At 32.7% G+C, this 14145-nt stretch overlaps 1 protein-coding gene across 7 annotated transcripts in view; it reads right to left on the bottom strand.

The window, feature by feature from the left end:
- LOC105735605 (acetylcholinesterase-like) overlaps positions 1-14145 on the bottom strand; it is a 144513-nt gene that overhangs the window by 9692 nt on the left and 120676 nt on the right. Inside the window, exon 6 of one of the 7 annotated variants that reach the window (XM_086905952.1) lies at positions 5270-10441. The exons of the other annotated variants lie outside the window; for them this stretch is intronic. Coding sequence (XP_086762078.1) covers positions 10407-10441 — 35 coding nt within the window. The 3' untranslated portion in view covers positions 5270-10406. Of the gene's footprint in view, positions 1-5269; positions 10442-14145 lie in introns of those variants that run through there. 7 annotated transcript variants of the gene reach the window in all.

Below are 14145 nucleotides of genomic sequence, written 5' to 3'. Positions count from 1 at the left end.
TAAACTTTCTCAGAACATTTGTTCTGTTAATGTGTCTACCGAAATGCGAAATTCTTTTTAATTTTAACTAACGATCTGCAAAAAAAAAAAAAAAAATACGAATTGCTAAAAAACTAAATTTGATCAAGAAAAATTTTTTTTAAGAAAAAATCGATTTCATAAACTTTTGTATAATAATTTACAGCAAATAATAATGTTTTCGCGAGGTATAAAAATAATTTTGCAATTTACATAAGGGTTAAAAAAATACAGGAAAAAAAAAAAAAAAGGATTAAAATCTTTGTAAAACGATGCTCGAACAATTATTTTCACGTATAAATCGGATCACCTTTCGTGAAATTTTAACGACACATATCGATTTTCGATTATCGGTTTCCCGTTGAGATGATTAGATAATTAATTATTGGCCTAACAGTTAATTGGAAAGTGCGTAAATATTTCGACAACGTTTGAAACGATTTTAAACATCGATTAAATGCCGATGTTCCTAAAACAGCAGTAGCATTTTCAAAGATGTATCGATCGATTTGGTGACCGACACATCAGATCAGCCAAACTCCAAAATCTCGAATAAATTATTAACTATTAACTTAAATCCAATCGAATCCACGATTTATTTCGAGGACAAGCTCGAAGTTTCCTCTCATCCTTCTTAAAAGAATTACACGAAATACAGAAATTTTTACTTAATTCCACACGAACGAATCTCGATCTTCTTTTCCAGAGAGTCTGGAATATTTCTCTAACCTCGAACAATTCTTTATTAATTTCGAATTTTTCGAAATCGGATTGAAATAAAATCTTTTCGTCTATGATGAAAAACGACAAGAAAAAGGAAAAAGATAAAACGGAAGATTATGATTAAGACGAACACAGCGTGACACGATGGTTTGCGGGGAAAAAGGAAGGAAAAGAAAAGAAAAGAAATAGTCGAGAGAAACAAGACACGTTTTAAACGCTGAACGTGAGGCAGCCCGAGCAGTTTGTTAAACCGAAAGTTAGCCCGAAATGATTTATCTGTTGGCGAACGTGCGAAAAGCGACGCTGCTCGCGAATGCACGCCGCGGCGGAGCCGCGTGCACTTTGGAATGCAAATTCCTCCGCCACTTTGCGCCCCACCGTGGAGAAAATTTTCTCCACGCTGCAAACGTGCCCTGCGTTTCGCCTTGTCTACTTCGATTTATTTCCCGCCGATCCTGCTTCTTGCCCCTCCATCCAGTTCACAGTATATAACTGCGAACAATTTCATTTTCTTCCTCGAGTTTTTTCACTTCCACGCTTTCTTTTTTTTTTTTTTTTTGGAAGTTTCGCTTTATTTCCAATTTTTCCAAAGAGATCTTTTAGAAAGAGGAGTTTTAAGAAACGCATTGACTCGATATATATATATTTATGTATCTTTCTTAAATTTTGTTTCAAATTAACGAGACAGTGATTTATTATCATTATAGATTTATTTGTTTATTATGGTCGAGCGATTTTAAATTAATTTTTTTATTTTCACGAAACTCGGAAGTGAATGCATTTGTATAAATTTGCATTATCGACTGAGTACGCACGAGTATAATATTCTGACGATAGATAATACGTGGATAATTTAACGAACGTCTAGTTGAATTAGAGTTTTCGTTTGTGATAAAATTTTTAAACTTCTTATTTTTGTTCTTTCTTTTTTTTTTTTTCTTACGTTCATCGTTAATTAAACAACTTGATTCCTTCCCGATCAACAATATTGCCAATATCAATGAGGATCTGAGATAAAACTACATCACGACGAAGATTATATTATATTTTGCAATATCATTGCCAATAATATCGATGACACGGCCTCCTTAAAGAAACAAGAAATGAAAGATGGGGCACATGGAGTCATGGAGTCTCGTTAGTTCCAATGAAATGAAAAATAAATATTTCCTTTATCCATCGAAACAAACAAACAAGAAGTATCCGCTAATGGAAATATCTCTCGATCTTTCGTTTCAACCTTCTCTTCGATCTTCCTAACTTTTCTCATGATCGTTAAACTCCTTGTTAAACCGAAACTTTTCGCCCATAATTTATTACAATCCCGTGCCGTGTCAAACATTTTTCGCGAGTTTCATTCCAATAAAAGGTACCAAACTCTTTTTTAACCGATTTTTCCCTTCCACCACCGAGCTCCCCACCAAGCCTCGAAAACGAAACGAAACGAGAAATTGGGGGAAGGAATCATCAACTGGTCGGCAGGTATCGCAATCGGGTTATCGATCAGATATTCTAAAAATATCCGATAGTTAAATGCGGTTTTACGTGTTATAACGAGTTTTCGCGGACCACTTGTCCTTGTTCCAATCAAAAAGAAGTCGTGTCTTGCCCGATGGGGACGATCAAAGGGAGGAAAGCTGATCCAAACGAATCACTCGACTTCCCTCTCTTCGAACAAGTGTCCCGACCGATTTTTCTTAATTGCATCCCCGCCAATTCCGTTCTTTTTTAATTCCTCCTTCTTCTCTCCTCGCGCGTGCTCTTTTATCGAATTTTATTTTTCTTGTCCTCGAGTTTCATGACGAGCTGTGAGTTTTATGTTATGAAAAAAATGGAGATTAAACGTTAAAAGTTACTGTGTCGCCATATCACTTTACAATAGCACAAAATTCCGTGTAGATACAACCGATCACGCATTATTGTAGCAGCAGAAAAATATTTTGTTTAATATCCAATTAGGTAAAAATCTCTTTCTATATTAAGATACAAATGTTTCTTTGCAGCGGTTATTATTTGCAGCGCTCATGGTAGGAATAGGTAAGTTTAGTGTTAACAAAGAAATAGCGGAAATAAAAATGATGTTTCAATTTGAGTCAAGGAAAGAGCGCGTTCAAGTTTGAATTTATCGCCGGAAAAATATTAAATTATTCGAGAAATGCTGAAACGTGATCCAGCACGTTTCTTCTCTTTTCGAACAATTTCGATTCGCACTTTTTGAATTCGTGATTTCGAAGAAAAAGCGTAACGTAGTAAAGCTGATACAAAAAATGTTTTCGAATATTGTTCGAGCAGGGTGTCTTTTTTATTAAATTCTAGGCTTCGTTATTAAAGCAACAAACAAATGAAATTGGATCGAAATAATCGGATATAATAAACGTTGAAAATTTTACGTAACGAAGAAATTTTATTTGCCAACGATTTTGTATTAGTCGACGAGAGATGGCATTTCGAGTTGAAAAATTTTTGATCAAAATTTCGAATGTAATGGCGCAAGAAATTCTAAATTCCGAGAAAATTTTTCATCAAAATTTCCATTCAGAGGAATACGATTTGAAAGAGAGCGAAAATTTTCAGGAATTCAACATGCTTTTATTATATTCTCTTTTATATTCAAGAATAAAATTCTTGTTACGAAATTTGCAATATTTATCCGTTTCATATCCCTTTTCACCAGTGTATAGAAAAATTCTCATTTCCCGAAGTTAATGAACAATACCATGTCCATCCACCTCGTATGGGATTTAACAGATCGGTTTTCACAGTGTGAAGCGAGAAATTGATCTCACTCTTCTACTCAAAAATAAATTTCTACGATTTTTACACGTTTTACATCGTTTTCTTTTATTCTCGTTCTTCACTCTGTTCACATTATTTTCTTTTTTGCTACTACGAATTTACCAACGATGTTACCATTTTGATTTCTTTTTTTTTAACAAACAAACAAGCAACAAAACTTTCACAACAACGATTTTAAACCAATCTTACAGGCTATCAGTTCTCTAAATATTATTATTTCCAAATTGTTTCAACGTCTTCGAACAAAAATGAAGAAACATTATATTATTCCTGTTTAAAGTCAAAAAAAAAAAAAAAAAATAAAACTTTCCAATAATTTTCAATAATTTTTAATCTTTTAAGAATTTAATCTTTTTAAGGAGGATCTTAAACTTTACCTTATTAAAAAAAAAAAATGTATAACAGTAATTATGAATATCCATCTTGGGACATTATCATTGACATTAGCCTCGAATGGACGTTAAACCAACGTCCTAATTTCAGCTCATCAAAAGTTCGTTAATTAGGAGGCACGTTAATTGGACAGGCGTTAATCAAGAGTCGTTAAATTAGCCTGTTAATAATCAAGACTCCCTTGCTTAATGTTTAATTGAAAGACTCGTTAATACGTATCTCTGTCTCCCAAAGATTAATCGGTGTTCCTTAATTACCTTCCTAATAATTGAAACTCCAACCCGGGAGAATTCAACCCGATTTCCAAATTACACTTTGGGGGAGGGGGCAGCTCGCAAAAAGGTTGATCCGTCTGAAATTTTGTCTCGAACGAAAGGGAACGGATAAGAACAATATATGTATATACAATTTATATATATATATATATATATTTTTTTTTTTCACTTAGAAATACACACATATATATATATATATCTCGATGATTTAATAATTTACTCGTTATAGAATTTATAATTCTAATAAAAAAACTTACTAGATTTTTATTCATATTACAATGTTATATTAAAATACGATCAATATACATTCGAATTTTCAAAATATTTTCCCCTTGTGTTTTGGTCTTTTTTTTTTTTTTTTTTTAAATTATATCCTCATTTTGTATTTATATTTATATATATATATATATATTTTTTTTTTTCCTCTTTGGAGGAAGGCATCCAGGCATTTTCCTCCGTAATTTTCGAACAGCTTGGTGGCACGCTTGGTCTTGTTTCGATCGGTCAGAATTAAAGAGAAGAAAAAAAAGAAAAAGAAAAAAAAACTCGCACACAAATAGTTGGAACGCACGATTTCGTATAACAAACGTAAAATTAAGCGGAAACAATCGATAAATTGTGTACATTATCGTCCGAATAATTTTACGATTGTTATTATATTCGAATAAATTATTTCGAATGTATATATAACGATAAATTATTCGAGCGAATAGAGGGGAATAATTTTGTTAGGATTGATTAATAATTATCACTCGTATTAACTATATATATATATATATATATACATATACATATATATCTAGTTAATTATTTTAGATAAATATTTATTCGAAACAATTCGAACGAGTTCCTCTATGCATATATATACATATATACCAATCTCGTGTACAATTCGTCGTGTTCAAAAATAATTATAAAAATTGGAAATGAGATTTTTCGAGGGGTTATTTTCTCTCTCTCTCTCTCTCTCTCTCTCTCTCGAGATCGAATCATACTTTCTGTCCTGGAGGGAGCAGGAGATTCATAACGGAACGGAAATGGAGGGACGACGGAAGTACTCGAGCTCGTAGTAATCGTCGTATCGTTTATTTCATTTTTGTAACTACATTAATTTTTCTTCTTATACATTAGCATCATCTCTTAGCTTCTTCTTTCGCAATTATTTCTTCCTTCTTTTTTTTTTTTTTTTTTTTTTTTTGTTCTCTTTGTTGCCCATTTAACTCGTTTTACGTACAGTACAACGTGTGTAATAACATTTACAATATCTTTATTTATTTTTAATTCTTCTTTTTCATAATTCACCTAACAACATTTTTAACGCGACACATTCACAAAATTTTCACATAATTTCTCCCTTTGCATCCTTTTATTCTCTCTCTCTCTCGTTCACTCGCACATGTACACAATATTTCTCACTCTCATCCTTTTTCTTTATATATATTTATATATTTATTTATTTATATATTTCTCTTTTTTTAATATATCTTATTCCCTCCCCACATTTCTTCTTTCCTTCATTTTTCATTTCTCTTCTTCTTCTTCTTCTTCTTCTTCTTTTTATATTTATATCTTTCGCTTGTTTAAACCCTTCTGCTTTCCTTCCCCCCCCCCCCTTTTTCTTTTCGTATCTCGATCGACGAAAAGCAAAAGCGCGAGCACTCCGTGCAAGTGTGTTATACATACATACATACATACATACATACGTACGTACGTACATACATATAATATATATATATATATATATATATATATATATATATATATATCGTTATATAATATATATAATATATAAAATTCAATTGTGTATATATATATATATATATATATATATAATAGAATAGATCTGTGAGATACTGTGTTATATCATTATATATATTATATATGTACATACATGCACGTAATCGTGATATTACAACGTGTATTTAATCGTTATTAATTAATGCGCTCTATATATATATATATATATTATATAAGACAAAGTGAAATTATTCTTCCTCTCATTCTCTGTCTACTACAGAGAACTAACCTCCTTTTTTCAGGGAATATAATAATTCCATTTTTCATTCTCTCTCATACTTTTTGACACGTGGCATAAAGCATACGGTGAAGAGAGGTTGCCCTCGTTGAGCATATTTTTATCTTTTTTTTCTTTTTCTTATTTATCTCAGAAATGTAACTGAAACGTGAGAACTATATATATATTATGTATATATATACACACACACACACATACATATTAAAGGGATATTAAAGAAAAAGATAGAATAATAAAAATTAAATTGACAACAGATTGCGTGACAAGAGAAGAGAAAAGATCGGTGAACGTAGGAAAATTTGTTATGACGATCATTGAGCAGATTCCTAGCTAAAAAAAAGTCCCTAGGATGTGTTCAAGCGCATGCTTCCCCTCTGTATTTCCTTCGATCCAGCGAAGAGATTAACGCTTTTTTTTTTTTTTTTTTCTAATTACCAGTTCTTGGATTATTATTTCATCGAGTGAAAAGATATCTTGAACTTCGATCAATAAACGAATTTAGACGTAGACGTAGACGAGTGCAACCAGCTATGTTACATTATTTTTACTAGTTTTAATCGATGTTCATTTAACTTTAATTGAAATATTCAAACATAGAATGTCGGATCCGAGGTAATTGATCTGATTCATTAGCTTCGAACCAAAGAGTCGATTACGAATTGGAAAACAAAAGTAAAGTCAAGTCAAATTAGGATCAAATTAATACTACTAACCTAAAAAGTTAAATATAAACTGTGATAGATTGAAATGAAGTTACTAGATGTAACTAGTAGTTGTAACATCTAACAACTAAGTAACTAAACCTCAGATATAGAGTATCAAGCGAAAACAAGCGTGATTACACGTATAATAGATCATTCTCAAAAATAACGATCGCAAAAGAAATGTTTGAAACGAAAATAATTTTCGTCGTCGATCAATTCCTGCTCCGCATTTTCTTTTCTTTTTTTACGCGCATTTTTCCATAGAGAAATAAAACAACAGCTGTTGTTGTCGTTTGTTACACCCGGAATCCGGGTGTTGGCCCACTTAGGCCGAGTTTGCCCCGCGGAAACGATCAAAGGGGTGGCTTTGAAGCGTGCTCAGGGGGCGAGCCAGGTGTATGCGTATTCATCTCCTCTTCTTTCACCGTCTCCATCTTCGCCTCAAAGTGTGTGCCAAGCCTCGCGGGCTTCTGGCTTTCTTCTTTCCTCGTGTTCTTTTTCTTCACTCTCTCTCTCTCTCTCTCGCGTCGAGGAGGAAGAGGAGAGAAGAGGAGAAAAAGAAAAGAGGAAAGAAGGAGCGAAAATAGCGAAAAATTTCCCTCTCTGCGCGTGGAATAATTTAGACGGCTCTTGATGGCGGTGTATACACACGTCACCCTCTATTTTTAAACTGTAACCGCGAAATCTTGCTGAACGAAGCTTCTCCAGCTGCTTCTCCCCGGGAATCACGAATTTTTCCTTTCCCTCGAAAATTTTCTCATTTATTCCCTTCTGTCTAGATAGAATGCAATTGCATATTATTATTATACGCTTATTATTATTATTATTATTATTATTGTTATATTGTAAGTGTATATTATATACACTTGTTATTATTATTATTATTATTATTATTGTTGTTGTTGTTTTTGAGCAGAATTTTTACGTTTAACAACAACTGTGTATGGTATTTGATTCGATATTTTTTCCTGTTATAATTCCTGTTTATAATTTTTATTATAGGTTATGTTATGTTACGATTATTAAGCTCGTGAAAATTATGGGTTTTAGATTTTTTTCTTTCTTTCGCACGATTTTTATTACGTTAAGAGATGGAAATGTTATTATTCGTCAATTTCGTAAGTTCGTAACATTGATGCATATTTGATGTATATATATATATATATATTCAAGTGCACAACATTATTTATAATTCTGTCTCTGATAAAATATCGTTTTTTTAATAATAATATATATTTTTGAATCACGACAAAAACAATATGTAAATTCCTCCATTTAAGCGTTTCGAAGATGTCGTGTTTACGTAAGTTTCAGCCTTGCCTCTTAGCAACTTAAAGTAACTTTATATAATCGGATTTTAGGAATATAGGATATATAATTTGGTTTCTCTCTAGGAACGTGAACAATTAGCAAGTTCCAACTCCACTTTGTAACCATTTTAACCCGTTAATTTATCCTTATTTCCAGACGTCTTAATTGACTCGCGTTTTCTTCTATTTCAATCTGTATAATAATTTTCGAAAATCTGCCTGGTACAGGGATAAAAATTCCCTCTCAACCGGGGCAGAGGGGTGATGATCAAAAAGGAGTGGAGGGGGGGATAATTGAAAATTTTGTGACGACAACGATCGATAGAAATATAGAGGGATATTTTATTATATACATTAGAACGCTAATTTTCTAATTTCACGCCAAGCAGAAATATCATCGCGATACGATCTCCGACCGTTGTTCTAATTTCTAATTTCTAAAATCTCGTATATATCTCGTCATATCAAAATTTATATTTATACCTATTCGAACAAATTCATCGATATCGTCTAACATCTTTTTTTTTTCTATAACCTCACTTTTTTGGAAGTCAAAAATATCTACAATTTCACAAATTTTCCTTCACTTTCGTGCGATTAATTCATATTAGTTAAGCTTTCTTGCAGATTTCAACAATTTCAAAAATCGTTTCGATCGCAACACTCCTCTCTCGTGAGAAAAAAAAGCCCATCCGTAAAAAAGTTGAAATTTCATTGTAACAATAATTTATTATCCCGACCTTTCCACTATTATTTCACATCCATGCAACCTTATTCCCGCAGATTTTACGTAGGAAATCATTTCGCTTTTTTCCTCCCGCTTAAAACGGATTCGCCACGCCGTTACTACTTTCCAGTGGTACAGCACTACGCTTTCCCCGACCTTGCTGCTCTTTCGGGTTAAATACCGCTCTCATCCTCCTCGTTTTCGCTCTCTCCTTGTCTTTTTTCGTGCGAACGATTCGTTACCTCCTTTCCTCCTTTTTCTCCTTTTCAAGCAGAAGGATGAAGGTGGAGAGAAGCATCGTCTCGTACTTTTTGGTCGTTTTATAAATCGCGCGTTCTTTTGACTCTCTACCCCAGCGCCACCATTACCCGCTTGTATGTCTCTTTTTTCCTCCTCTCCCACTTCACAGAGCATCTTCGCTAATTTGTAGCTGTTCGGTCGGTAATTGTTACGTTATAAGAAATTTCCAGTCGATAAAGTGGACTCGGATTTGATTTGAATTGGTTTTCGATCGGTTTATGTCGAATATGGCATCTTAATTGGTAATGTTAGACGTGAGTGGATTGTATCTTACATTTTTCAATAGAATTAAGCTGGAGAATTGATCTTGAATCAAATTACTACTTGTGGAAAATTTAAATTTTGAGTTAAATAAAAATAATTATTGGATTCGTCTGTGTTCGGGAACGATTAATTTTAAATACTCGATTGTCGTATCTTCGAGAGATGGACGAATACAACGAAAAATGAAACATCGTTGAAAATATTCAAATCGCGAATATTAGACCTAACATAACCTAACTTAACTCTACTATTAATCCTTCTTTATTTCCACAAATTGTTGCACTTTTATTTTATGACGAACATTTTCTTCAGATCTAACCTAACCGTCCATCGCTGATCCATCTTCGCTCTCTCATCTAATGATAAAAAGAAAAAGAGAAAAGAAAAAAAACGAAACATTAGCAGAAAGAAAAGAAAAAAATTTTAAATTCAAAATATAAAATCGACGAATCCTTAATTAATCGGTTGAGAGAAAACGAGAATTTCACGGTATTGGTTTTCACGCGTCCACCGTGAGAAAGTGCAACATATCGACGCACGCATGGCAAAGCATCGATGTTGAACGAAAACCGCTGCGAACACAACGGTGAAATGAAACAGCATTCACGCACCATCGAGTTATTTAATTAGCGAAATGACACGCTCGATTCCTACCATTATTCTTTTTTATTTTTTTTTTTATTTTTCCATCCATCTTCCTTTCTCGATCTTCATCCCCTTATTGGCACGCAGTTCGTTAACCCTTTGTCGCGTATATGAGATCAACATCAGATTCTCTCTCTAAAGGAGGATTGTGTTGCGATCAAGTTTAGTTTAGTTTTAGACTGTAACTTTAACTTCGATTTCTGAGTGGGACGATTATTAATCCTTGGACGAGTCGATCGATTGAAATGTTCCTGCAAATTTCAGTATGTAGTAGAAAATTGGTAGTAAATATATCGAATGATAATAAGTTAATGAAAGAAAAATAGGAATTGTTTTATTAAAAACCATTGTAAATACGACTTTTTTTTTTTTAATGTAGATTTAAACTTATGAAAATATTTGGAGAAGAATCAAGGATAAATTTCCATTCTATCCTTAAACGATATCAAATTTAATTGAAAATATAAATATAGGATTAATTAATCAAGAGATCTACCCGCGATTGAAATTTTATTTTAGAAAATGACTCATCAATGATCCAATCTGCCCATTTAAAACTATGCCCACTTGAATCTTCACTTCTGCCAACAACAAGTCAGGTTAGGTTAACCTTAAAATTGAAGAAAAATTAAATTTGTGAACAAACAGTTCACCAGTTCATTTCACAACTATTGAAACTATTTTCCACGATGTCAACTTTAAATTAATCCTCAAACGTTCAATTCCTAATTCTTCTCCTTCTTTTCATATTCAAGTTAAATTCACGAGTCGTAAGGCAAACGATCGATCCACATTTTTCCCTTCCTCGCATCCTTCAATTATTCTCTGTGAATGAAAAAATAGAGGAGAAAAATTATTCTCTCTTCGCCGATTTGTTAAAATCGTGAATTTTTTTTGCAACGGCCATTGCAGCATTTCCTTTCCAAGTTTCCTCTTTCGTCCCTGCTCTTATTCAACGCGGAACAATCTAGAAAACTAAAATGTGCACATGTGTGTGTGTGTGTGTGTGTGTGTGTGTACGAATAATACGCGTGTATATTTTTCATTCAATCTTTAGAAACGATTTAAGCCGATTCAGAGTTGGTTAGAAATGCGTTTCGTCTCTTCGTGAATCGTTCTCTTGCGAAGTTAGAGGCTTTATGTTTAACGTTTTCGTTGCTTGTTTGTCAACGTTTCTCTCTCCATCCCCCTCCCTCCCTCCCTCAAGAGGCGTATGGCGCGCTACAAAAGTTTCAGATCAATTTAAAAATGTTAAATAGAATTTTTTTAAGTTATTAAGATTATTATTTTTGCCAATATTTCTCTTCTTTCGTGCTTTCGTGGTCAATTATTATACTTTGCCATACATCTTGAAATTTTATGTTTCGAGTTTTGTTTTCTTTTTTTTTTTTTTTTTACAAGGAATAAAGAGATTTACAAGAAAATTGTCTTCAGAGAAAATCGTAGCGAAGAAATGTATAACAGATAAATAAAATTGGACGAAAAATGAAAATAAATTTATTTGTTATAATAGCAAAGAAGATAATATATATAGATAAAAGTTTCAAATTAGGTGCAGTGTGGCTCTAGTTTTTGGAATTATAAGGATAAGTTTGGTAAAAATAAATTGTTTAATAGGATTAAAATACAGTGGATTCTGATCTTTCTTACAAATAAAAAGATTATCAGCATTGGAATTAAAATATAGAAATATGTTTCAATATTTTAAAAATGTATCTAAATATACCTTCTTTTTTTTTTTTTTTTATCAAATATCACCATCATCTTTCCCAAGTGCAAACTATCAATTTTGCTTATTTTGCTTCTCCAGATTTAAAAACCAATTATTGTTGCTCTGAAACTTTTTGAGCTTGCAAACTGGTATTGTAATTGCAACTGGATACGCTTGTTCTAAAACTACTTTCTACTTGCCACTACATATGAACACGACTCTTATACACCTTCATTTTCTATTCAAATTAGAGAGTGGTAGGTAGACTGTTAAGCTGTGTCTACAATAAATTTGTTTCCAAAACAACTTGGCTCAGCTTTTGTAACGAGTTTCTGAAATATTTTGCATCCCAATCCACATCCCTTAAAATTCTATCTCTAAATTCTATACATACATTATGATACATATTTTTTATTCAATCATAATAAATTTAAACACTTTTTACATTATTGGCTCATATTGTAGATAACCTGTAACTTTCTCGTATATATATAATGTGTACAACGTAGACACGGCTTTGTTAGACATTCTCGCCACACACCCCCCCTCCTCCCTCCTCCTCCCCCTCCTCCCTCCCGCTCCTCCCCCCCTCGCTTTTGAAAAGAAGAAAGTACGGAAAATACATAGTGGATGGAAGAAGATAGAAAAGAAAATTTTGTTTCTGAAACAAACATTCGAGGAATCGAAAAGAAATCGATGAATGGGGAAGAAAAAAAGAAAAGGGATTCGTTTGCATATAGATCGTTTTCCAAAAAAAGGAATCAGAACTGTTCGCACATTTCGTGCGCATCGATCAATTATATTATCATGAGCTGCACACGCAGGAACAAACTATCTAAACAACAAATATTGACCCATTTCGGTAACCAAACTTTCCATACGAGGGGCAAATGATTAATAATTTTGTCGAACATTTTCAACTCTCGTCTGTATGGAAGAGAAACGGTGATCTCGATGGAATGGAGGAAAAGTTTGAGAAATTAGGAAACTGTTTAATCCTCTCTCCCGTATCGACATTGGCTCGTGGATTTAGAATTAATATTTAACCTTTTATTTTGTAACGTTAAATCGCGTATTCGAAGAATTTGTAGAATTTGTTATAGTTTCATCCATTGTTCTTTTTCATGTGAACATTTTCTTAGAAGAAATCCTTTTTTTTTTTTTTTGAAAAATTCAAAACAAAATTTCGAAATTTTTTCAAATTCCTGTAATAAAAATATTAAATTTTTATTCTAACATATTCCATATAACAGATTTCAAAAATTTGAAGAATTTGGAGATACAAATTTACAAATTTTTTCTAGAAAAAAAGAAGAATCCTTTTGGATTTGGAGAATTTCGAAAAAACTTTCGAGTTCGAAGATCTCGAAATTATTCGATATTCACCGATCATTCACCGTCAATTGTCATAAATGTAAATCTCCTTAAAAAGAAAAAAACCTTTTAAAAAAAAAAAAGAAAAAATTTCGAAACGAAGTTTAATCTCCATCGATTGTCACAAATGCTACGAATCCTTCCAACGATTCAACATCGACAACATCCAAAAACCCGATATATTAAATTCCGCTATATAATTTTAATTGCGTCATCCCTCGAATTTCGACGCGAAAGTTAAAATCGATCAATTTTTTCCTTCAAAAAAGCACCGATTTTAATCGATCGTCGAACTTCAATCGTTTCGATTGATCGATTCGCTGGAAAAAAACCGGCTGCCCTCTTCTATGGATAGAGGTCGCGAAATGGATCGAGCGTGTTTCAACGCCGAGGCACTAATCCTAACATTAAGTTTTCAACGACGCATGGATAATCAATTAATGATATGTGAGGACGTGCTTAATCGTTAACCCCCTGCCTTATAACGTCGGGTCACACTGGCTGGCAGGAATTGTCAATTGTCCGTATCAAACTCATTTATCTCATAATTCCTTAAATTCTCGAAAATTTAATGATTTAAGATTATACACAATGTTTCGATATCATGCACTGTCTGATATGTGTAGCTAGTTTTCTCTTATGATTTTGCCATTCATTATATTCAAATAATGCCTCTGTTACTCTGAACGAAGAAAAATTTAAACAATATTTCGTTCCAGTTTGTAACTCTCCTTCCTTTAGGATGATTAAAATAGTTTTTCTTGAGTTGCAACCCTCTTTCTTTCGTAATATTCGAACAATTTGTAATGTTTGCAACAATTTGCAATTCTTTTGTGAAAGAAAATTTGGAGAAATTTTTTTTCTTCGCGG

The sequence above is a fragment of the Apis florea genome, unplaced genomic scaffold (genome assembly GCF_048593485.1).
Source record: "Apis florea isolate Af1SG1 unplaced genomic scaffold, ASM4859348v1 contig_2492_pilon, whole genome shotgun sequence".
Taxonomy (NCBI): Eukaryota; Metazoa; Arthropoda; class Insecta; order Hymenoptera; family Apidae; genus Apis; species Apis florea.
This window is presented reverse-complemented; position numbering and strand designations above follow the sequence as displayed.